Source organism: Pogona vitticeps, chromosome 2 (genome assembly GCF_051106095.1).
Source record: "Pogona vitticeps strain Pit_001003342236 chromosome 2, PviZW2.1, whole genome shotgun sequence".
NCBI classification, from domain to species: domain Eukaryota; kingdom Metazoa; phylum Chordata; class Lepidosauria; order Squamata; family Agamidae; genus Pogona; species Pogona vitticeps.
Window position 1 is genome coordinate 291372955 of NC_135784.1, and position 22644 is coordinate 291395598.

General features: G+C 38.4%; 1 protein-coding gene across 4 annotated transcripts in view; it reads left to right on the forward strand.

Moving 5' to 3' along the window:
* The window catches only part of PRKAA1 (protein kinase AMP-activated catalytic subunit alpha 1), a 34914-nt gene that overhangs the window by 2632 nt on the left and 9638 nt on the right, over nt 1-22644 (forward strand). For 3 of the 4 annotated variants that reach the window (XM_020783635.3, XM_078384463.1, XM_078384465.1), the window contains exons 2-5: nt 15576-15717; nt 17365-17458; nt 18386-18530; nt 21596-21683. In XM_020783635.3, the coding sequence (XP_020639294.1) occupies nt 15576-15717; nt 17365-17458; nt 18386-18530; nt 21596-21683 (469 nt within the window). Of the gene's footprint in view, nt 1-15575; nt 15718-17364; nt 17459-18385; nt 18531-19424; nt 19507-21595; nt 21684-22644 lie in introns of all 4 variants that reach the window. The other variant, XM_078384466.1, reaches the window with a different exon arrangement.

Sequence of the window (22644 nt, forward strand, 5' to 3'; positions counted from 1 at the left end):
CAACTTCTTTAAGTCTGTTGCCCTTCTTTAGGCCACTACAGTATCTATCTTTTAAACTAGCAGCAAAATACAGTAGTAAAACTTTGTGTTCTTTGTTGCTGTAATCTGTTAGCAACCTGTGTTAGTCATAAAGAGCATTTACTCTTGTCATACCAGATTTTAGGTATTAGAAGGCCAATTTAGGAAAATACTTTTTGATCAGAGATACTAAACTTACAGGAACAGTAGGAGAACAACTTTCCACCTGTTCATTCTGTTTTAAAAGAGATTACAATGTAGACACCTTTTTAAGCTACATGTTCAAGCAATAAACTTTCTGTCTGGAAGATGTCTGTCTGGCATTTAGTTGCACTGAGAGATAATGGCTATTGCTGATCACTCTGGATATATTCAAAATTTAGTGGTTTGTATTTTTCTTCTGTTAGGTATATGGACTTGACAATAAACTTTGAATTGGTTTGTGTCTGAGTTTTGAGTTCAGTTCAGCTTTGAACTGTCTTTCCAAACCAGCAGTCAGAATAAATGGCATGACCTTTCTTTTAATAAGGACCCACAATATTTTTTCCTTCAGAAAGTTACTTTATTTATTATAAGTCCCAGAGTCTACAAGCTAACATGTGTTCTGGAGGGTTGAAGTCCAAACAAGTAACTTTCCCAAAGCTCTGTTTGTAATCAATCTGTCTATAGATCAGATTTCCACATCTTTTGGCTGTATACCATCTGTGTGTGGGGGGAGACTAATGAATTGTGGTATTCAAAAGACTTTGTAAGGCAATTAACTGAGCTTACTAAATGTGATGGATTAAGTCAGTGTCAAATGTGAATGTACAATTGAAGCTGTAGGCCAGTTTCCTCTCTTTCTTGTTTAACATTTGAATGCTTTGTATGCATGTCAGGTTCTTTTCTGACTGTAATGTGTTCCTGATATTCTCATGAGTCAATGCATTTTTACTTTGAAGATCCCAAAATTCAATGAAGCTTATTCTTAAGAAAGGATGCATAAGATGGGAGACTTTGGTTCACAAATGCTGTTCTTTTTTCAGTCTCTCTTATGAAGTTAGGGGTAATATCATTTGAGCCCCTAGTGTGTCCATGTGAGATTTTCTGCATATGATTTGTTTTGTGATATCATTAGTAAGACAGATAACTGGAAGGTCTCTTTAAAAACCATGTATAGTGAGAACAGTATCTGCCACATGATTGTCTGGTAAGTTTGAGTTTTGCGTTTTTTAAAAACAAAGATGAAACACACTGTTGATATGTATCAGTGATAAAATGGTCTTCCCATCTGCAATTACTAAGAAACTGTTTTGCTTGCTGCTGTCTGAGACAGGATTTTGAATTGGTTGAATCACCAGATATGTGAATCAAAGTGCTGATTTTTAACACTCTTCTGATATCTGACTGATATCTGACATTTTATCTTTTATTGTATTTTAATTGAATTTTAATTGTTGTAAGCCGCCCAGAGACCTTTGGGTAGAGTGGGTGGCATATAAGATAGATAGATAGATAGATAGATAGATAGATAGATTAGATAGATAGATAGATAGATAGATAGATAGATAGATAGATAGATAGATAGATAGATAGATAGATAGATAAATAGATAAATAAATAAATAAATAAATAAATAAATAAATAATACCAGCAGTATTGAATTGACAAGAAAAGTGATGACTAATAGACAAGTTGCCCTTGTGGATAGGGATTACCAGAGGGCACATCAACAAAATCTAAGCAAGTGTTGAAATACTGGCCTGTATGTGTGGCTATATAAAAAATTATACTCTGGCTCTTCAATTGAAATAGTTTGATTTTTTTAATTTCAGCAGTTGGAGCACTTAGAATTATAATGTGAATGTTTGAGCAGAATGGAGCAGATGCTTTGTTCCTTTCCTGTGTTATCTTCACAGGAAATTGCTGCTGAATTGCCACTCAGTGAGGTCTGTTTTGTTTTGCAAAAAAGAATCCAGCCTTTGGCAAGGAAATATATTTTCTGCCATGTTACAGAATCCTCTTAATTCAGTTCATGGTCAAAATGAGAACTTAATTGTTAAACTGCCTCTTCTTTCAGAGATTTAGAGAAAAAGCCAAATGTTTGGGAAGCTTCTGTTTAAGAATGTTGAGTACTTTCAGGCCATGCATGAGAGTTGTATTGTCTTTGTTGTTATTTAGTCATTAAGTCCTGTGACTCTTTGTCACAGGTCAAATTCATATTGGTAGCTTCGATGACACTGTCCAACCAAATGTATTGTCTTACATTTGTTTAATACTTCTATGGTGCATCTTGTGAGTCCTTGGAACATAAACAGAACTGTGGTCTTTGTGCTTCAAAGTGATGTTGCTTTCCTACAGAGCCTGTCATCTTTATTGAACTTCATTGATCAGAGATTCTAGAGTCTGAACGTGGACAGTACTTTTATAAGGCCAACCAGAAAGGCACAAAAACATGTGTAAGCTTTCAAGATCTTTTTGTCAGGTACAGTGATACAAAAGCAAGGCAGGGAGAGGAGGGCTTTTTTTGCAGCTAGCAGGCAGTGCCAACCCAAGACATTTAGCTGCCTGAGGAAAGGACAAGTTCATACCTCTCCTATCCCTAATCTAGTTTCAAAGACGTAGGCAGTGGAGTTTGTTGCAGCATGTTGGAAAGAGCGAAGGGCAAGAGGAAGTATAGCACTTTAACATCTAACAAAGCTGACTAGACTAGTGATTGCATCTTCCTACACCACAGATAATGTCTTCCACAACATCTTAACACAGAAGTCTAGTTGTGGGCACCCAGGACAGGATGCTGGCATACGAAACTCTGTCCTCCATGAGAGTTCAGCAGGAACAGTCAAGAAGCCACTATTTCTGCTGCTCCCTCTCATGACTTACATTGTCCCCCCCCCATTCTTTTTAATGGCGATGCTAGCCCTTGCACCAGATGCTCAGAGCTCTCCCCTTGCACCACCAAATTTTAATCAAACTGCATTCAACTCCCCCTCCTCTCCTTCATTCTTAGGAAGTAAGACCTTTGTGTGTGTTTCTCATTTTGGTAAGAGAGGGAATCACAGTGAATTTGCTTTTCAGAGGAACAGTTTTCCTTTGCACTTCTCTTACTGACCTCCTTTAATGGTGCATGTGCTACATATTGGTGAAACTATAGTTATAGATCTCATATTTGTTTGAAAGCCTCAACATTTGTGTTGGGTGTGTTAGGTTGTTTGGGTTGCTAAGGTGGCCTATGAGAATGTGGAAGTTGACCATTTCTGTCCTATATTTTGGTTAGTATTGATTTCATTGGATAATGTCTTCTACTGAGATCTTCACATGCAGTCCATTTTTATGTTTGTCATCATCTTAGATTTGGAAATAGGACCCACTGTGTTCATTGGTGCTCACTTCCAGATAAGGATGTCTGGTATTATAGAATGATGTTGAGAATCATTGTCTTTTTTATTTTTGGAGTCCTGAAATTAGTTTAGAAACTACTGGGGCAGAAAACATGAATCTGGTTGAATAATTGCTTACTAATCTCCCTGCATATTGCTTTCCTTAATAAATAAACTGTAGTTGTTGAGTTCCAGAAAAACATCTACTTCTGCTTCATTGACTACACAAAAGCCTTTGACTGTGTGGACCACAACAAACTATGGCAAGTTCTTAAAGAAATGGGAGTGCCTGACCACCTTATCTATCTCCTGAGAAATCTATAGGTGGGACAGGAAGCAACAGTTAGAACTGGATATGGAACAACTGATTGGTTCAAAATTGGGAAAGGAGTATGACAAGGCTGTATATTGTCTCCCTGCTTATATGCAGAACACATCATGTGAAAGGCAGGACTGGAGGAATCCCAAACTGGAATTAAGATTGCCAGAAGAAATATCAACCACCTCAGATATGCAGATGATATCACTCTGATGGCAGAAAGTGAGGAGGAATTAAATAACCTCTTAATGAGGGTGAAAGAGGAGAGCGCAAAAAACGGTCTGACGCTCAACATAAAAAAACAAAGATCATGGCCACTGGTCCCATCACCTCCTGGCAAATAGAATGGGAAGATACGGAGGCAGTGACAGGTTTTACTTTCTTGGGCTCCATGATCACTGCAGATGGTGACAGCAGCCACAAAATTAAAAGACGCCTGCTTCTTTGGAGGAAAGTGATGATAAACCTCGACAGCATCTTAAAAAGCAGAGTCATCACCTTGTTGACAAAGCTCCACATAGTCAAAGCTATGGTTTTTCCAGTAGCGATGTATGGAAGTGAGAGCTGGACCATAAAGAAGGCTAACCGCTGAAGAATTGATGCTTTTGAATTGTGGTGCTGGAGGAGACTCTTGAGAGTCCCCTGGACTGCAAGGAGATCAAACTTATCAATTCTGAAGGAAATCATCTGTGACTGCTCACTGGAAGGACAGATCCTGAAGCTGAGGCTCCAGTACTTTGGCCATCTGATGAGAAGAGAAGACTCCCTGGAAAAGCCCCTGATGTTGGGAAAATGTGAAGGCAAGAGGAGTAGGGGATGACAGAGGATGAGATGGTTGGACAGTGTCACCGAAGCCACCACCATGATTTTGACCCAACTCCGGGAGGCAGTGGAAGACAGGAGGGCCTGATGTGCTATGGTCCATGGGGTCACGAAGAGTGAGACACAATTTAACGACTAAACAACAACAAAAGTTGTTGTGTAAACATGCCTTTATATATGGCTAAAGGTGGTCTTCTCCATTCTGCCTGGTAGGGAACCTTATCCAAGGAAGTGTACAAAATGGAGTCTTCTCTTTTTAAAAGTGAGATAGCTTTGGAACTTCCTGTCTAGATTACTGGACTTTTCACCATGGTGGGTTTAAATCAAATTGTTTAAAATTATAGTTTATATTTTAAAAATTGTTTTTTTATTAATTTAAATTTTAAAAGTTTTTTATTTAAATCAATTTGATTTTTTTTAAAGTGATTTTTATCCACCCTGCTTTTCACTACCTTGATGGAAATGGTAAAAAATATACATATTCTGCCCAGCCTTTGGAAATGTTGGTGTATCTCTGCTTGTGCTAATTCTACAAGAAGTCTGTATCCTGAACGAAATGATTGTTCTGATTATTATTATTTTATTTGTGTTCTCTTTGGGCAGTTGTGTAAGTGGTAGAGTTATGTGGATTACCTTTTCAAAATTCTTGTGAACTGGTTTAGTTGTTGAAGGCCCTCATCCTGGTGTAGAAATTTAAGTTTGCTAATCCAGTTTTTTCCTTTTCTATGCCTTTATTGGTTGTAGCATGCTGAGTTGAATTCTCTGTTTCGTAACAGTGAAAAGACCTGGTCTTAGCAAAGCTGTCTTGAACTGGGTTCTGCCCATGCTTTGTTGTGAGAAACAATACTTGTGCTCTAGCATTAATGTTTTTTCTTCAAGTTGTCCTGCATAGCTTTAAACTTTTGTTGAATCAGGCTGTTATTATGCAGGCCATATGCCAGGCTAAACATATTCCCAATAGCAGTAAAAGCAGGCTTTTTTAGTGTAGAAGAATATAACTCTTTCTCCATCACTATCTCTGTCATTGAAATTGGGAATTAGAACTCATAATTCAGTCTTACTATCTGTAAGCCTTATTCTAGATTTAGCCCAAACAAAGCCACTTAGTTCAGCACTGTGGTGAGTAAAAAGCCTACAGATGAGCAATCTGGAAAACTGTTGTGACCCAGAAGAGAGTTAGGTCTTTTAAGGTTTTCATTGTGCTTGAAGGCCTGGGTGCAGCCGTGGCACTATGCATGTACAATTTCTATGTGTGCAAGGGTAATTTTTTTGTGACCTTGTACAAAGAAGTATTTGATTTCTGTGTTCTACAGTTGTGCATGCATGGCATGAGAGGACTGTTATGCAAGAGCAGGGGTTGAGCATAAACAGTTCAAAAAAGGGGCCAGTAATTAGATTAATTACTTAAGGATTCATATAGTTTTTTCTAAGAAGATCTCAGCAAGTAATTATATAAAGTTATTAAAAGGTTATCAATAAAAACAAAAGAGAGAAATAATTGTTCTCATCACTTCCCTGCCAGACAAGATGTGTTTTGGAAACCCCTATAGTGGCAGGTGGTGATGGAAGAAAACATGGTTGGTAGAAGCTGAAGGGTAGCAGTTTCCTAGGTTTTCCCCTTTCCATAGGCCAATACAGTGGTGCCCCACACGACGATGATAATTCGTTCCCCTGAAATCGCTCTTAAGTGAAAACATCGTCCAGCGAAAACAGTTTCCCCATTGGAATGGATTGAAACCCATTTAATGCATTCCAATGGGGAAGTTATCTTGTCGTCCAGTGAAGATCGCCCATAGGGGAAACCATTTTCCAAGCGCCAATCAGCTGTTAAAATGGCTGCCCTGCGAAGCATGGGTTCGGAAAACAGAGGGCAGCCATTTTGTGGAGCCAGAAAACATTGTCATCTTGCAAACAAACGGTTCGCGAAGCACGGACCTAATCGACGTCCAGTGGAATTTCCCCATAGGAACGACTGTTTTGCAAATCGCTATAATGATTGCAAAAAGTCACCGTCCTGCAGATTCGTCGTACAGGGAGATCATCGTTTAGCGAGGTACCACTGTATGGTTTTCAGAAGTCCTTAATGGCCACATTTTGTGCTAGTTGAAGCTTACTTGTTCTCTTCAAGGGCAATCTGGATGTGGCCAGCACAAAATCTAACTGGAAACAGAAAAGTACCTCAGAAATAGGAGGGCAGGAGAGAGAGAGAGAAATTAGGGAAGTGAGTGAAAGATCATCTCAACAATTTATGGAAATAGAAAACTTAAAGAAGACTCCAGACTCCTTTAATGTGCATAAAAAGGTCAAGGAGGCAGCAAACCTTACAATAATTCCTGCTACTGATAGAAATGAATAAAACAGTACTCTGATAGTCAGTGACAAGGCTAAATCATAGTGGGAACTAATTACAAGAATGATATGCTTGGAAATAATAGATAAACAACATTTATTGTACCAAATGTCTGTTTTGCACTGGAAATCCAGAAATCTGAAATGCATTTTTCCTTCTAATAACAGCAACAAAATGGTCCTGCACTCCATGATGCTTTTGCAGAAGTATTAAAGCTAATCAAAGATAATTATTTTATGTTTTAGTGAATGTTTTCTATCAAATCTGCTGAACAGGAATCATTACTGAAATTAGACTGAGCTTTATCATTATTTTGTTATTCAGAATAGAAAGTCAAAGCTTATAGTGACTATAGAATAATAAGCTTTGTAAGCAGTTTGCTTAAAGGTTTTAAAAGAGAGAGAGAGACAAGATTGAACAAGAAACATCCAGTTTGGATTCAGAGGAGGGTTTGGAACCAGGAAATACTGTTTTGCCTGTATGTACTTGCTGAAATTTGACCAAACTCCAGGAGGCAGTGGAAGACAGGAGGGCCTGGCATGCTCTGGTCCATGGGGTCATGAAGAGTCGGACATGGCTTAACGACTAAAGAACAACATTTGCTGAAAGGCTGTATCCTTTCTTTATTACTATTAGAAAGCCTCTGAAAATATCAAGTACAGCAATAAATAAAATTGTTCTTAAACAACTGTCTTGATTTAAGAGATAATTGTATAATTGGCAACTGGTTTTGATGACAAAAAGCTGCAGTGAAAGTTGAAGATCAAATGACATGGGATATAAAGATACAAAGAGTACCTTAAGGATGTACTGTGGTGCCTCGACTTACGACCAATTTGACTTACGAACAGCTCTGATCGCAAAACTTTGCTTCTACTTGTGACCGGGGCTTCCACTTAGGAACAGAAAAAGGCAAGGAGAAGTGGGAAATTCCAATTGCTAACTATAGGTGGAGGAAGAGGCTGCTTCTTTGTAGGTCTTTTGCCCCGGCAGTTAGAGTGTGAGATCTGAGTGTGTGTGTTTGCAGGGAGGCTTGGAACTGCCTCTTAAGGTAAGGTGCTGTTTTCTGCTTTGTGAAAACTGTTCTGCGTCTTTTTGCAGTGTGGATTTTAGCTGGGGAGGGTTATGTTTCTGTGCTGTGATGGGTCTTGGGTGGGTTCCTCGCTTTTTATTTTCCGCCCCCATTTCCGATCTTGCACGATCTGCTTGACTGCTTTTTGCTTTGTCTTGTTTCCATTTGCAATGAGTCTTGCATGGTTGATTGATTTTTGGTTTGAATTAGGTCTTGCACCCTTGATTGCTTTGTTTGTTTTCTTTCCATTTGCAATGAGTCTTGCACAGTTGATTGGTTTTTGGTTTGAATTAGGTCTTGCACCCTAGATTGCTTTGTTTGTTTTCTTTCCATTTGCAATGAGTCTTGCACAGTTGATTGATTTTCTCCCATCCTCCTTCTGCTGGAAGGGATTAATTGGCTTTCTGACTAGGCTTGGAGTGGTTTTTTGTGATTTTTTTCTTCGGCCAGAACAGATTAATTGAATTTCAGTGCATTCCTATGGGAAATGGTGCTTCGACTTATGACCATTTCAAGTTACGACCATCTTCCTGAACCAATTAAGTTCGTAAATCAAGGCACCACTGTATAATCTTGCTGCTGCTTTTCAGATATATTTTCCAGCACCATCTTTATAGAACCACTTGCTGGTTCAAATGATGATATCATTGCTAATAGATTAACAACAACATCAAGTTTACAGTACAATGCAAACATTTTCAATATACAGTACTTCTAAGGCTCTAAACATTAAACCAAAAGAGGCTAGGGTAAACCAGTATACCTAGAGCAAAACCAGTATACCTTGCTAAATTGATTAATGCTAAAGAATATCTACCACGAAGACAAGATTTGGTCTGGACCATCTGGAAGTAATTTAGAAGCAAAATAATCAAATAAAGATTAATCAAATAAAATGGGTCTTCTTAGATATAGTACAGTTATTTTATGGATGTGGACAATTTCTGTCAATGCAGCAGTTACGTGAATGTAATTTATGCCTTACCACATGTAAAAAGAAGATCTAGTAAATGGCCAAGACAATGCTATTGAGGTAGCTTGCTTCTAATCATTTTAATATTTTAATTTGTTTGAATTTTATTTTTATTTTGTATACATCTATAATTTTAAATTGTGTAGCACTCTGATATGAATAAAGAAAGAATTGATAACATCCAGTGGGTAGACAATACAGTAATACTAGCTGACAGTCTAGATTGTCTGCAAAAGTTAATAAGTAAATAACACAGTCTAAAATGAATGTTTGAAAACAGATTTATTTATTTATTTCCATTTCCATCTTCATCTCCATCTTTCTTCCCTTGCAGGGACCCAAGGTGGCTTACAGGAAAATATTTAAAAATCCACAAATTCAGCACAGCAATTAAAAATTTAGAACTAAAACATACAAATATTAAAAAATGAAACGTAAGAACTATAGCAAATAACTCTCTAAATAGGTAGGTCTTCAGTTGCTAGTAGACATGGGATATTTTTATTCGTCTCCCAGGGGAGAGGTATATGAATATCAGCACCACAGGTTCCTGAGCCATTTGGATCCTCCCACAAGCAGCAGCTGGTCCACTTTCCACTTCGCATGGCATGCACAGCTATCATTGCTTATGATGTGCTAATCTTCCCTGCACAGCCTCTAGCGAGGGAGCAGGGTGACAAGTCGGCTGCTGTGTGGTTGGCGGCTGTGCAGAGAGTCAGGGAAGCACTAGCCGGGCTGCTTCCACGCTTGGCACATTTCAAATGATGATAGCTGTGCACACCACAAGGCAAGTGGTAAGTGGACAAGCTGGTTCTGGGTGGAGTGTCCAAATGGGCCTGGCACCTGTGGTGCATGTATTTCTATTCATCTCCCTTGGGGGACAAATATGAATATCCCGTTTGCTAGTGGAACAAAAGGGGCCAATCAAACGTCCCAAGGAAGGGAATTCTATAATCTGTGAGCAGCAACCACAGAAAAACATCTCTCTCAAGTCGTCACAGATATGCTTGTGAAAGCAATGGAATGAAGGAAGGCACTCTCCTGCTGATCTTAATACTCATGCAGACTTTTTCAAGGATATGTGATCTTTTAGATAAAGGTCCTTAAAAGTGATGCCTAGCACTTTGATTAGGCCTGGAAACAAACCAGCAGTCATTGAAATTATTCTAATAGGAGGGGGGTGTCGCATGATCCTGATTTGCATACCTTTAGTTTTCACTCCCCCTAGAAAAGTAATTTCATTCTGTTTATCTCCACCATCTGCTTTCCTGATGTCTGCTTCTCTGTTATTAATGTGTAAGAATGAAAGCTGCTGCAGTGCTTCCTGGGAGTTGTGGTTCTTCAGGAAATGCCCTCTAGTCTAGAAAGTCTAATGGGCAGGGAGACTATGGTTTTCATGAAGTGCGATGGCTTTTCTCTTCTCTCTTCTCTCTCTCTCTCTCTCTTGCAAATTAACAACATGAAGCAAAGGCCAGGGAGCCAATGATAGAAGTAAGTAACACAAACACCCTTTCCTAGGGTGGTGAAAACAGCAGGTGTGCTGGTTTGGATTTATGGGCTGCAATTCTCAGAATTCTTCCTAGGGAATTCTTTAAGAATTCTGGGGATTGCAATCCAAAAACATGAAAGAGTAACCCCCTAGTAAAAAAATGTGATCTTTGAGGATAATATCTATTTGAGGGTCATCTGGCTGAGACCTCTGTCATCCTGTTGAATGCCAGGGCAGGTTTGGCTGATCTGTCTGGCTAGACAGGTTCTCCTTCCTCCCTTACCACTCCATGTGCATCCTTCCTGAAGCTGCTTGCTTGTTGGAGGAGGATGACCATACCAGATAGGAGTGTGCAGTTCTTCAGTCAAGGGTAGAGATGGGCATGAATTTAGAAACAAATTAAAATCTTATTTAAAACTGCTAATTTGTTGATTCATATTCATATTCCTCCCTGATGAATATACATCAGTGATTTTTTAAGCAATTTTTGATTCATTGATTCGTTAGGCTATAAAATGCTCCCCCCCCAACACAAACCAGAAAAACAAACCGCAAACCAGTTCATTTTTCTAGAGATTCATGATGATTTGTGGTTAGCTTTGAAGCATCACGACACACCAGTTTTCTAGTTCATGCCCATCCCTGCTGATGATTTTGGTCTTATGCAGCATATCTGCACAAACTGGATTTCAGCATTAAGTTCAATTGTGAGTTTCCTCCTTGTGGAAACAAGACAGTTTGGCACTGAATATGTTTCTAAAGCTATTTTAATGGACTTGTGGCAGAATTGATAATAAAGATATGAGACAGTGTGTTAATCATTCTACTCCATGCCTGGTCCCAGAACATTTTGAAATTAGTCCAGATGTTGTATGTGCTCAGACGTTGGCAAGTTTTGGGGGAACAAAGTTGCAAAGTTAAGGTGTCAGCAATATGCAGACCTGAAGTATTTTCATGGTCAAGTTAGTAATTACAACGATTCTTTTGTTGTATGGTTGTTGTGGGTTTTTCGGGCTTCTTGGCCGTGTTCTGAAGGTGGTTTTTCCTAACTTTTCGCCAGTCTCTGTGGCCGGCATCTTCAGAGGACAGCAAACTGTGCTGTTATATCCTTAATTTCTCCTTTCATTTGGAGATAACCACATAATTTTATGGAGATAACCATATAAATTAATAGTTTGAAAGCAAATGATGATTTGATGTATAAATCCAATATTCCTTTAAGGTTTCTTTTTGTATGATAATATTTCTCTAATAATACAGTCTGTTCCTTTGAAAATTAGCCAATTGTCCTTGGAATACAGGGTTGGCAGGATTTCAGATGGAATTCTGTATCTTCCTATGCTGTATAAACTCAGAGTAGTAAATGACCATTTATAATTTATACAACTCTACACTTTCTTATTTACACACACACACACACACACACACACACACACACACACACACACACACACACACACACACACACACACACACACACACACACACACACACACACACACACAGACCCCCCTCCCCAACCGGTCTGTGGTTTGAAAAGGTTGCGGACCACTGCTGTATGGAACAATGAGAGGAAAGAATGTTTTTTTTAATTTGTGGAGTAATGGCAAAGCAGGCATTCTGTGATATTCTAAATGTTCCAGAGCAATTCACAGCTGAACTAGAAATTTAGGATTGATACTGGAGATCAGGATCTTCTAGGTTTTCATTAATTAACCACCTATTGCAGCTGCTTTGAACATCAGGAAACTGCACAGTTAAGATCTAGCCAGGGGGCCCTTTTGAAAGAGCCGTCCCTCAAAGAGGTAAGAGGGACGGCTTGTAGACAAAGGGCCTTTTCGGCAGCTCCCCCCAGACTATGGAATACCCTCCCAACTGAAATTCATCTGGTGCCAACGTTGATGACATTTCGGCGCCAGGCCCAAACCTTCCTGTTCCAGAAGGCTTTTAATTGAAATAACATCAACTGTGCGTCCTGATGGCAATTTTAATTGTATTTTAATCATTTTATCTTTTATTGTATTTTAATTGAATTTTAATTGTTGTAAGCTGCCCAGAGACCTTTGGGTAGAGTGGGTGGCGTATAAGTTAAATAAATAAATAAATAAACATTAAAGCCTCGTGTTTCTCTCTCCCTCTTGGTCACAACTCCCGACTTTCTCAGTCACTCTGCAAGAGTAACATAGATGTGCCTTGCATATATCTATACTTTTGCAAAACAGTCAATAGAACCTTTGGAGGAATTATTCAATTTGGAAATGGCATGTGAGTAGAGATATAGCCTCTTCACTACTTCTGCGATCTTCAAAGCAGCCACGGGAGAATGTTTCTTATGGGTTGGAGGGATATCTAAGAAATCCTGATTGAGGAATGCCTGTGTTATTCCAGTTTAGCCTTTATGTGTGCAAGTCAGCAGTGCTAGCTTGTGGGATGTGGCCTTTCTTTTGATGGTTCCAAAGACTGTACTGTTGGCTAATATTTGCCGATGCATCATTTGCATAATATCTACGAACTGATCAAAAAGAATTGGGGCCAAAGTGAACAAGTGCATTGTGTTATTCTTGTTTCTTCATACTTGCCATAGAGAGTCTGTGTGGGCCGGGAGGGTCTAAAATGTTGGTTTCTTTGAGAATAAATTATCTCTATCTTTTTTTGTCAACAAAAGATCTAATATCTCTCCTTTCCCATGCTATTTTGACACATTGTTTTTTCAAGTATTGTCTAAGTATTGTTTGCTCTTGTCTGCAGCCTACCCACACCCACAATTACATTTGTATCCATTTGAGATTTTTTTCCCTTCCACATATAAATCTGTCAGAACCTGATAAGGATTCCTGACTCACCCAGGAGTCCTACAGAGATTTATAGCCCTCCCAGGCAAAGAACAGATTCTGTGATTCATTATAGTTGAGATCAACCCAGTAAAAAGAATTGATCGCAGAATGAAGCAAGAACGTCAGTGGCAAGCTTTTCCAAACTGAGCTGAGTATCTCATTATAAGACTTACTTTTGTTGCAATAATTCCAGGGAACTTTAAATCTTGTTAATTCTGTACAAGTTCTATTTATCTCCATCATTTTTAGGTTCCATGTGAAAAACATAAAATCTAAAAGTAATAAGTAACTTTTGAGAAGTTACAGGTATATTTATCTTGCAGAAAAACATTATTAAAATTAAATACATAAATACATATTATAGCTATGAACAAAGCTATGGGTACAAATACTTAACAATACGAAAAGGGAACTTAAGGTGTACTTGAATATACAATATAGAAATGTTGAAATACAGGAACTAAATACAGGCAAAACATGAGAGCATAAGTACATTAAAATATCAAAAAGAATATTTTAAGTTACATTCTGAAATACAGGAGCATTTCTTTCACGAGCATAAACTCTTTCAACAGTAAAAATGAAAAATAAGGGCTTATAGCCTATTTAGGCAAAGAATACATGTCTATAACATTTAATTTTAAAGTAAAAAGGAATATAAAAGGTTTCTTAAAAATACATTTAAGAACACCAGAGTTCTTATAATAAGAAAATACAAAATGAAACATTTTTCCTGACCAAGCCTTAGCCAGTTAGAATTTAAGGCTGTGTTATGTCCTTAATCTGGTGCAGCATTGTTATCTCTTTGCTGCTGTGAGACCATCTGTGTGGCATACTGTATGTTCCATTCTACGTCTCACTCCATAAAAAAGCATGTGTCCTTTCTCTGGTCCTTTTGGATAAAGTGTTTCTCTATCCAATAACAAACTGGATTTCACCCTATTTATAGTCTAGTAGCCTCAAAACTATTTTGTCCAAGTTGTTTTTTCTTCCCTACTTACTCATCATTAAACAAACAACTTAAAATAACATTAATCTTTTTCAGCTTTCACATTATTTTGTAAAGGCTTTTATTGTACAATATATTGTTATTCTCATTTGTTTAACACAGGTTTCCACATTTATTTTGTGGTATCTCTTTATTAATTAAATTATAGGTAAAGCACAACACAAGTGATATTTTAAAATGTACTCATTTTTCCTCTTGTCTCTGTTTCATATTATGTAAGCTTTCTGTTTACTTTTTCAGGAAAATTGGCATGAAACTGCATGAACTACTTTTGCCTTGTTATCTTATCAGTAGCTTTTTGTACCAAAACAAGTGAGGTGTTTTTGGTTTTCTAACATAAATTGTCTTCACAAAGCACTTTCCATTTGTACTTTCACTTTTAATGCAGCTCTTTGAGGCACATTTTAGAAAATTTTCATTTTTAGGCCAAGACCTCTGCACTCCATAAATTCTTTTTTTCCTTCTAATTATTAACAAATCACCCTCTTGTAAAGTACCTAATTCACACATGCATGTGCCTGCTGGCCATTTATGCCATTACTATCCGACAGTAAGAAAAGAATAGCCTTTTTTTAAGTTTACAAATTTTTTACTGCCTGACTCTTGGCAGGTCCTGTCTGGAATGGTAGCCATAGGTAGGTGTCATAAGTACTAGCCATAGCCGTCTCTCATCTGTAACTGTATCTGTAGGAATTTGTCAGTCAGGATACTTCCTTTCTAGAAAGCAGAATGAATCTCTTCTTCAGAAAGCTTTATGGAACTTGATATTTTCATAGTAGGGGAAGGTACTGCTGTATCTCAGCTGAGTTTATACTGCTGGCTTCTGAAGAATCCATCTACAGATGAGTGATCTGGCCCTTGTCCCCTTTTAGGGCTTCTTAAAGGCCTATGTGCTGTGGGGAAAGGCAAAGAGAAAATGTCCAGACCAGAATGGAACTCCTCTTGTCATCTGCAACTAAGACATCTCCCATGGCCAAGAGAACTTTGCAGTCTTTTGTTACTATTGTACTTAGTAAATTTTGATGGTGTTACTATTAAACCATAAAGTACCTTGAGTCCTTGGCAAAGGCAGTATATAACTATAGTGAAGAAATAAAACTGTATATGAACCATATGCAATTAAGTCCTGCAAAATAATTCTTGCTGTTGTACCCAGTGTTCCTTGTTTTTGTTCATATGAAGTCAGCCTGAGAGCCATACTTACCCACATTCTTTGCCTCCCTTCCTCAACCCATTCTAAGATAACTGCTTCTGACTGACTGTAACCTTGATGGATGATTTTGTGAGCATCTCTCTTGTCAAATCCTGGCTGAGCTTTTATTTCTTATAGTTGGCAAGCATGAACTGACTGGGCACAAAGTGGCAGTGAAGATCTTGAACAGACAGAAGATACGCAGCCTTGATGTTGTGGGGAAGATCCGCAGAGAGATTCAGAATCTGAAACTGTTTCGGCATCCACACATAATTAAACTGTAAGCATATGTTTTTGTTCAAAAATAACTTCTCTTTACATTGAATTTTTCTTGAGAAACTGAGCTTTCCTGTTCAGTGGGTAAAATGAATGTTGGCAGGATTTCTAGTGTGATTCTCTTATAAATCTGTCATGACATGCAACCATTTTTATATTGTACAAAGCCAGAAGGCTAGAATGTTGAATGAACGATTCTTAGTTGTTAGATGCACAATAACAAGGATGGGAAATGATTTCTTTGAGGCCTCAGGGAGACTTTGTGAGGCAGAAGTGAAGCTGATGTTGTGATATGTATTTTCTGAAATTGCCTCCTGGCAAACAGTTGAATGGCAATTTAACATTGCTCTTATCGCTCAACCATTCTTATGCTAGTTTTTTTCCCCAACAGAGAAAATTCTATGACTGTTCATGTATACAAAGAACAGTAATTCTTAACTCTCAAAGACAGAGATCTTGGGTTGTTTTCAGCTGTGAACGTGTACGTGACTAGTACCTACAGTCTCTTCCAACTTTGCAGTTCTAAGACTATTATTACATTTTCTCTTCATTTGCATTGTGAATGGCTAATAGTAACATGCCAGCCGTTTCATCCTTCTACAGCAGGGAGGTAGATTCCCAGATGTTGTTGGACATCAGTGCCCATCATCCCTTACTATTAGCTATGCTAGTAGGGATAATTGGAAGTGTAGTCCAACTGCACTCGGAGGGCCACATGTTCCACATCTTCTAAAGACTGGGAATAGCATTGCTACTAGGCATGTAGCAGCACAGGCCGTACAATAAGAAACAAAGGAACAGGAGAATTGCTGAGTGTGAATCATAGACTTTTTTTTGCCCTGTTGGCCTGTGGCTTGCTAATTATCTTAACTGTAAGTTTTTTGTTGTGACCTTCAGTAGGCTCATTGTCTCATTTGGTAAAAATTATTCTTTTCTATAAAACTGGATTTGAAATTTAGGCAGCTAATCCAATCTTGATCAGCTTGCATCACTCTCCCACTTCCTCGCTTTATTTCATCTTGTTTTGACTGGTGGGGAAGAGAAATGTGTGATCCCACTGAGAATCTTTCCTTATGGCATACAGTTGGAGGGAAAGTGACCCTGTTGCCAAGATCAAGGTTTCAGCTGAGATGCCATTTCTGTTTCACCAAAGGATTTGATTATAAATCGTAGTTTGATGTGCACTAATGATTAAGAACCTTCTATCAGCCATTTTCCTAACTTGTCTCTCTGACCAGAAATCCCACTTTTGAAATGTACGTAACAAGCGCATAAAGAGCTGCACATCTTTCTCTTGAATGCATAAATGTCTCTTCAAAGTAATAAGCAGCAGGCTATCATCCAAATTTCCTTGATCCCGGATGTCTATCATCACCTTTTTGAAAAAAGCCATGACATCTGATATGGCCAGAAGCTTATCAGGGCCATCAAAACCTAAAAGATGTCATATGTAAGACTTCCGTTCTTGCACCTCAAGGTTAGCAAATCCTGCACATGCTAATGAATCCTACGTAGGCTTACTTGCAGAATAAGGCATGCTGAATTTTGAGCTTTCAAATGAGCATGTTTACCTTTTTAAAAGAGCTGCATAGTTTTACATGACACATGTAAGCATATACATGAGATTAGATAATAACACTGTCTTTCTCAGGTACCAGGTTATCAGCACACCATCTGACATTTTCATGGTGATGGAATATGTTTCAGGAGGTGAATTGTTTGATTACATCTGTAAAAATGGAAGGGTAAGATATTGCTGTTTTTCAGAGTAAATTATTTTTTGTTTCTTTGAATGAGCCTCTTACACATGGCTATGACTTGGTTTAGGTAAAAATTTCCCCATTTCTTTCCATGGTTTGAAAGATCATAATCCCCATTTTACAGAAGCGAGCAAATAAATTTTAGCAAGTTCACTGTACTCATGTTAACTCTGTTCACATGTCCAGTGTATTTGTTCAAAGTAGTCTGTGTTCCATGTTAGAACTGAATTTCTGTGGCCTTTTTTCTTTTCTTTTTTCCTTTTACGGTTCTACTTCTGGCAGGATGTAATAAACTGAATCATAAGGCATTCATTTATGTTAAAGACTAACTTGTAGTTTCAAGGTTGCAAACTGGTCTTTGGTCTCAGTTTTCACGATCAGAGTATATTTAAGCAAGCTGACAGTCCCAGAAGTATATGATAGCTTAGTGATTCTCTACCTTTGGGCCTGCGTACATGTTCAACTTCAGCTTCTGAGATTCTCAGCCAACATGGCAAAATTGTTAGGAATTCTGGGATTTGAAATTCAAAATATGGTGAACCAGAGGTTGAGAACCTGGCCTGCAGGTGACCTTTGCCAGAAGTCCTGGATGGCCATTGCCGGTGATAGGCAACCTGGGCAAAAGTGTGACTTCTTGTATAAGGCAGCTGATTGGAGAAGCCCAGTCTTACTAGAAGATACGGTGTATGATCTGATGAAAGCTTCAGTCTCAATGTAGTCAGTAGCAGAAAACTTAAATATTTTCACTCATTCTTTGCTTTGTTACAGTCATCATCCTTATTTGACGCAAAGCTGAATGGGTACTGTACATGGCCGCAAACAGCCATAGTCTGCCATTAAAATATTGGAAATGCTCAAATGTTCTGCAGTGTCTTTTACAATGTGTTTTTTTTAAATTCCCCCTTTTGTTAGCTTGATGAAAAGGAGAGTAGACGTCTGTTCCAGCAAATCCTTTCTGGTGTGGATTATTGCCACAGGCACATGGTAGTCCACAGAGACTTGAAACCTGAAAATGTACTGCTTGATGCACACATGAATGCCAAGATTGCTGATTTTGGTAGGTTTCCTTTGACGTATGACCTCATTTTGGCTTCATTGACAGTTTAGTTAGTGTCAAATTTCAGGTACTTGTATTGAACTCAGTTTCTGAGCAGATAGTTCTAGTGCCAGACATTCCTTTGCCTTTATATAAAGGAGCCGTGTTGCTCAGGGTTGCTGCTATTCTTAAAGGCAGCTTTGAGTTCGTATATTTCAAATGTATGTATTTGCTAACTTTTTTCAAATTGCCACTGAGACAAATTCCTTTTGTTTCCAGGCTATACTTGCTTGATTTTTTAAGGGGCTGGTGGTAGAAAATAGTCTAATTAAAATTTAAATAATTTGATGAAAACATACTATTGCAGTGCATTTTTGTCTATAATAAAACTAAATCCCACAGATTTCCCCCTTCCTGTAAGTTCTCCGTTTATGGGTTGATATTTTGTTCTCAGCCAATCGTGGTCTGCAGTTTCTTTTGTGCTGTCTCTCTATAAGCAGGGCTGCGAAATCTTTAGCCTGGGAAATTTTAATCACCCTCCACTTCCATCGTGCTTTAACACTGACCAGGCTGACAAGGGCTGCTGGGAATTAAAGTCCAGCAGCATCTGGAGAGCCAAAGACTCCCTAACCCTACTATAGAGGGAAGAACATGGGAAACCCTGGACTGCATTGTGAGAGGCTCAAAAGAAACAGCTTTTCTACCAGCATATACCTAGTTAAATTGCATCCCTGTCTGGACTTTAATTCAGACGTGCTCTGAGATGCAGTTTTGGTTAAACCACAAAGTATAACACATTGCAAACTAGAGAAAAGTAAAACTCCAGACAGATGTTTTGGGGGATTACCCATGTAAAAAACTCATGCCATGTAAATATGGAAGTATTTTTACGTAATGACAATATTTCTTTTGTAGATATAGTGGATAGTACCTGTCCTTGTAAAGAGGTTTCTGATGAAGGGTGCTATGTAAATCTAAGTATTCAATTATTTCAAAGGTACGGTGCTCAAGTACAGTTGGGGTTGCGAAGGGGGGGTGTCTGCTAAATTATTCCACCCCAGTGGATTACGCTGCATACTTTTGCGTAGCATGCAGCTTTTTATTTTCAAAAGTAGAATGCTAATTTTAAATTTCCCATCCTAAATATAGTCTAGAACAGTATCAACATATGAAGTTGTCTTATGCCAAGCTGGATTGTACGCCCATCTAGCCGTCTGAGTCTGCTCTTATTAGCTGTGGTTCTCTAAGGTTTCAGACAGAGATCCCAGCATTTTTACCAGCAGATGCCAGAAACTGAACTCATGGCCATATATGTGGTCTGTTGCTGACCTGTGTCCCTTACCCATGTGTCTCCCAGAGGTATGTAGATGGCTGTGGCACACACACAGGCTTTTGCAGTTTACATAAAGCCTATTTATGGATTACAGCTTGAATCCAGGTGGGATGTGAACAGTGGTGGTGATTTGGGGGTGTAAAGATGTCCCACTCACACATCTCCACCCATCCTGCAAGCAGACAGACCTTTACATGTTCAAAATATTGTGCTGTAGAGCTTGTTAGCACATTCTGATAAATGTGCTTACAGTGTTTTCATGATTGGGAGCCCTGCCTTCATAGAGCTCTCACCTCAGCAGACCATGTTTACAAGCATTACCACTTAGGTTTGCTGTGAACATGCAAATGCCTGCTTATTTTCGGGGTCAGATGGAGCTTATGTATATACTTCTGTACCCACCACTCTTCATGTCCTACCTGGATTCGGATTGTAATACCTGAATGGGTCTTGAGTAATTTGCCAGTGGTAGACTTCAAGAGGGGATGAGCTGCCCTGCTGTGACCGCACTTTATTGTGCTAGGACTGTCCCTCCTATCATTTCAGCTTGCATCAACAGTTCTGTACCTTCTGAGCAATTGTCGTAACGTTGTGCAGCATATATATAACAATGTAGCCACATCCATGTGTACACACACACACACACACACACACACACACACACACAGAGAGAGAGAGAGAGAGAGAGAGAGAGAGAGAGAGAGAGAGAGAGAGAGAGAGAGAGAGAGAGAGAGAGAGAATGGATGTGGCTACGTTGTCCTCCAGCACAGTTGAAGTAGCTCTTGGTCTCACTTGCTGGAACACTCTTTTTTCCCATGCTGCAGAAGTCTATCCCAGAAATTAAAAAAAAAAACATATCACAGTTTGAAATTAGTAAAGCCATTATATTCAACAGATGCCTTATCAGTTGAAGACACTTGTAATGGAACATATCAACATACAGTCTTTGCAATTTCCCCTTTCTTGTGTATTGTAAATGATTCATGAGACAGTAGCTTTGTTTAGGCACTTATAGTGTGTACTCAGCATGCAATAAGGATATTTCACTAAATTAATCCCATCCTTTTCCTCATGTGAAAGCAAATATATGAAGAATAGACCCTGCTGTTCTTGTGAGGGCTCTACATGCATGTAAGAACTCTGGTTTCTCTGTCTTCTGGTTCACATGTAGAGCCTCCATGAATACAGCAGCATCTCCTCTTCAAATACCTTTTGCATGAGGAAAACAATGGAGGAGGAGGACGGGTTTTGTGCACTTTCCCACAAGTAGAGTGCTTGTGTCTTATTAACCACAATTAGGGCTATTGTTTTCTCTGCATAAAGTTGAAAATTACAGTCTACAATGAATGAAACAGTATTGCCAATGAGGTGCTACTAGACTTGCCAATTTAATATGGCTTTTCTTAAATAAATTCTTGGCCTGTTTTTTATTTAGAAATGTTTTGGGCTTTATTGAGATCCAAAAATGGACTTTTGGAATATTTTGATCTTTGTCCATTTCTGTAATAACGTTTTAAAATAAGCCCATTTAGTTTATAAAATTACCTTCCAATCCGTAATTTGTGTGTGGTGTTGCCATTGGCATAATTGTTTTATATATGTGCTAAGTTTCTTTCTTTGTATAATGCCAGATGAAAAACTGTTTTTGTTTTTGGTTATTCAGATCAATTAATGACCTACTGGTACTTTCGGAGAATTTAATGTGTGTCAGTCTTCTAGAGTCACCTTCATTTGAACTTTTGTGTATTTTCAGGCCTTTCAAATATGATGTCAGATGGAGAATTTTTAAGAACAAGCTGTGGTTCTCCTAATTATGCTGCTCCAGAAGTAATTTCAGGAAGGTAGTTTCTTTTCTTGGATAAATGTGTATATATCTTCTCAAAAATAAAGCCCTGCTCTTTTAGAGCTCAAGCTAATGTTCCAGCCTGGATGTTTGAAGTTCCTGGATTTGATGAGTTTTTTTGATTGGCAGTGTTTTCTGTGTATAGTATAGAACTATTATTGTATTATCCTGTCCTGTTAAATCATCGTTTAGTTGTTTCTAATAGCCATAGCAATAATCAGACCCGCACATTGCTTCCTTTTCTCTCCTCCTCCTCCACTGCCTGGAGGAGAAATCTAGAATATTTTACTATTTATTTTATTTTAACATGGTCTGTTGTGTCATCTGATATGATAAATTGTAGTTAACACTAACTCAGCTTGGTTTTAAACTTTCCGAACCCTATTTTCTAAGGCTGGTTGTTAAGCATAAATGTTAGCTACAGTTCTAGATCTGGATAATACAGCGCACTGTGGTTGGCTAAAATAGAAGTTAAGTAATTGCAAATTTATTCTGCTATGTAAATTATGTTTACTCCTCATCAGAACTCTTAACCATTTTCTGGATGCCATGATCCAGACTAGTAGTATTAGACAAGGTAGCTGTGTTAGACTGTGGTAGCAAATCAAGCAAAAGTGAAAGAAAATATAAAATATAGAAGACAAAAAACATTATGTCATCTTAAATATTAACTACTATATTTTAATGTGAGCTTTTTGTGGACAAGTTCGCTTCACCCAGACTTCATCTGTTGATTAGGCATAATTATCAACCAGGAACAGAGGAAGAAGTCATTTGGGAGGAAGTGATTGTGGGGGGAGGAATATGCAGCTGTATATCATACATCCAGTCCTTTAACCTAGGGTTAGAGAAGCTTTGGCTTTCCATAAATTGCTAAACTGCAATTCACATCAGTCCTGTCTCCAGTTCCCACCAGCATGGCCATTGGTGTTTTGCATTCCCATCTTAATTGATAGACA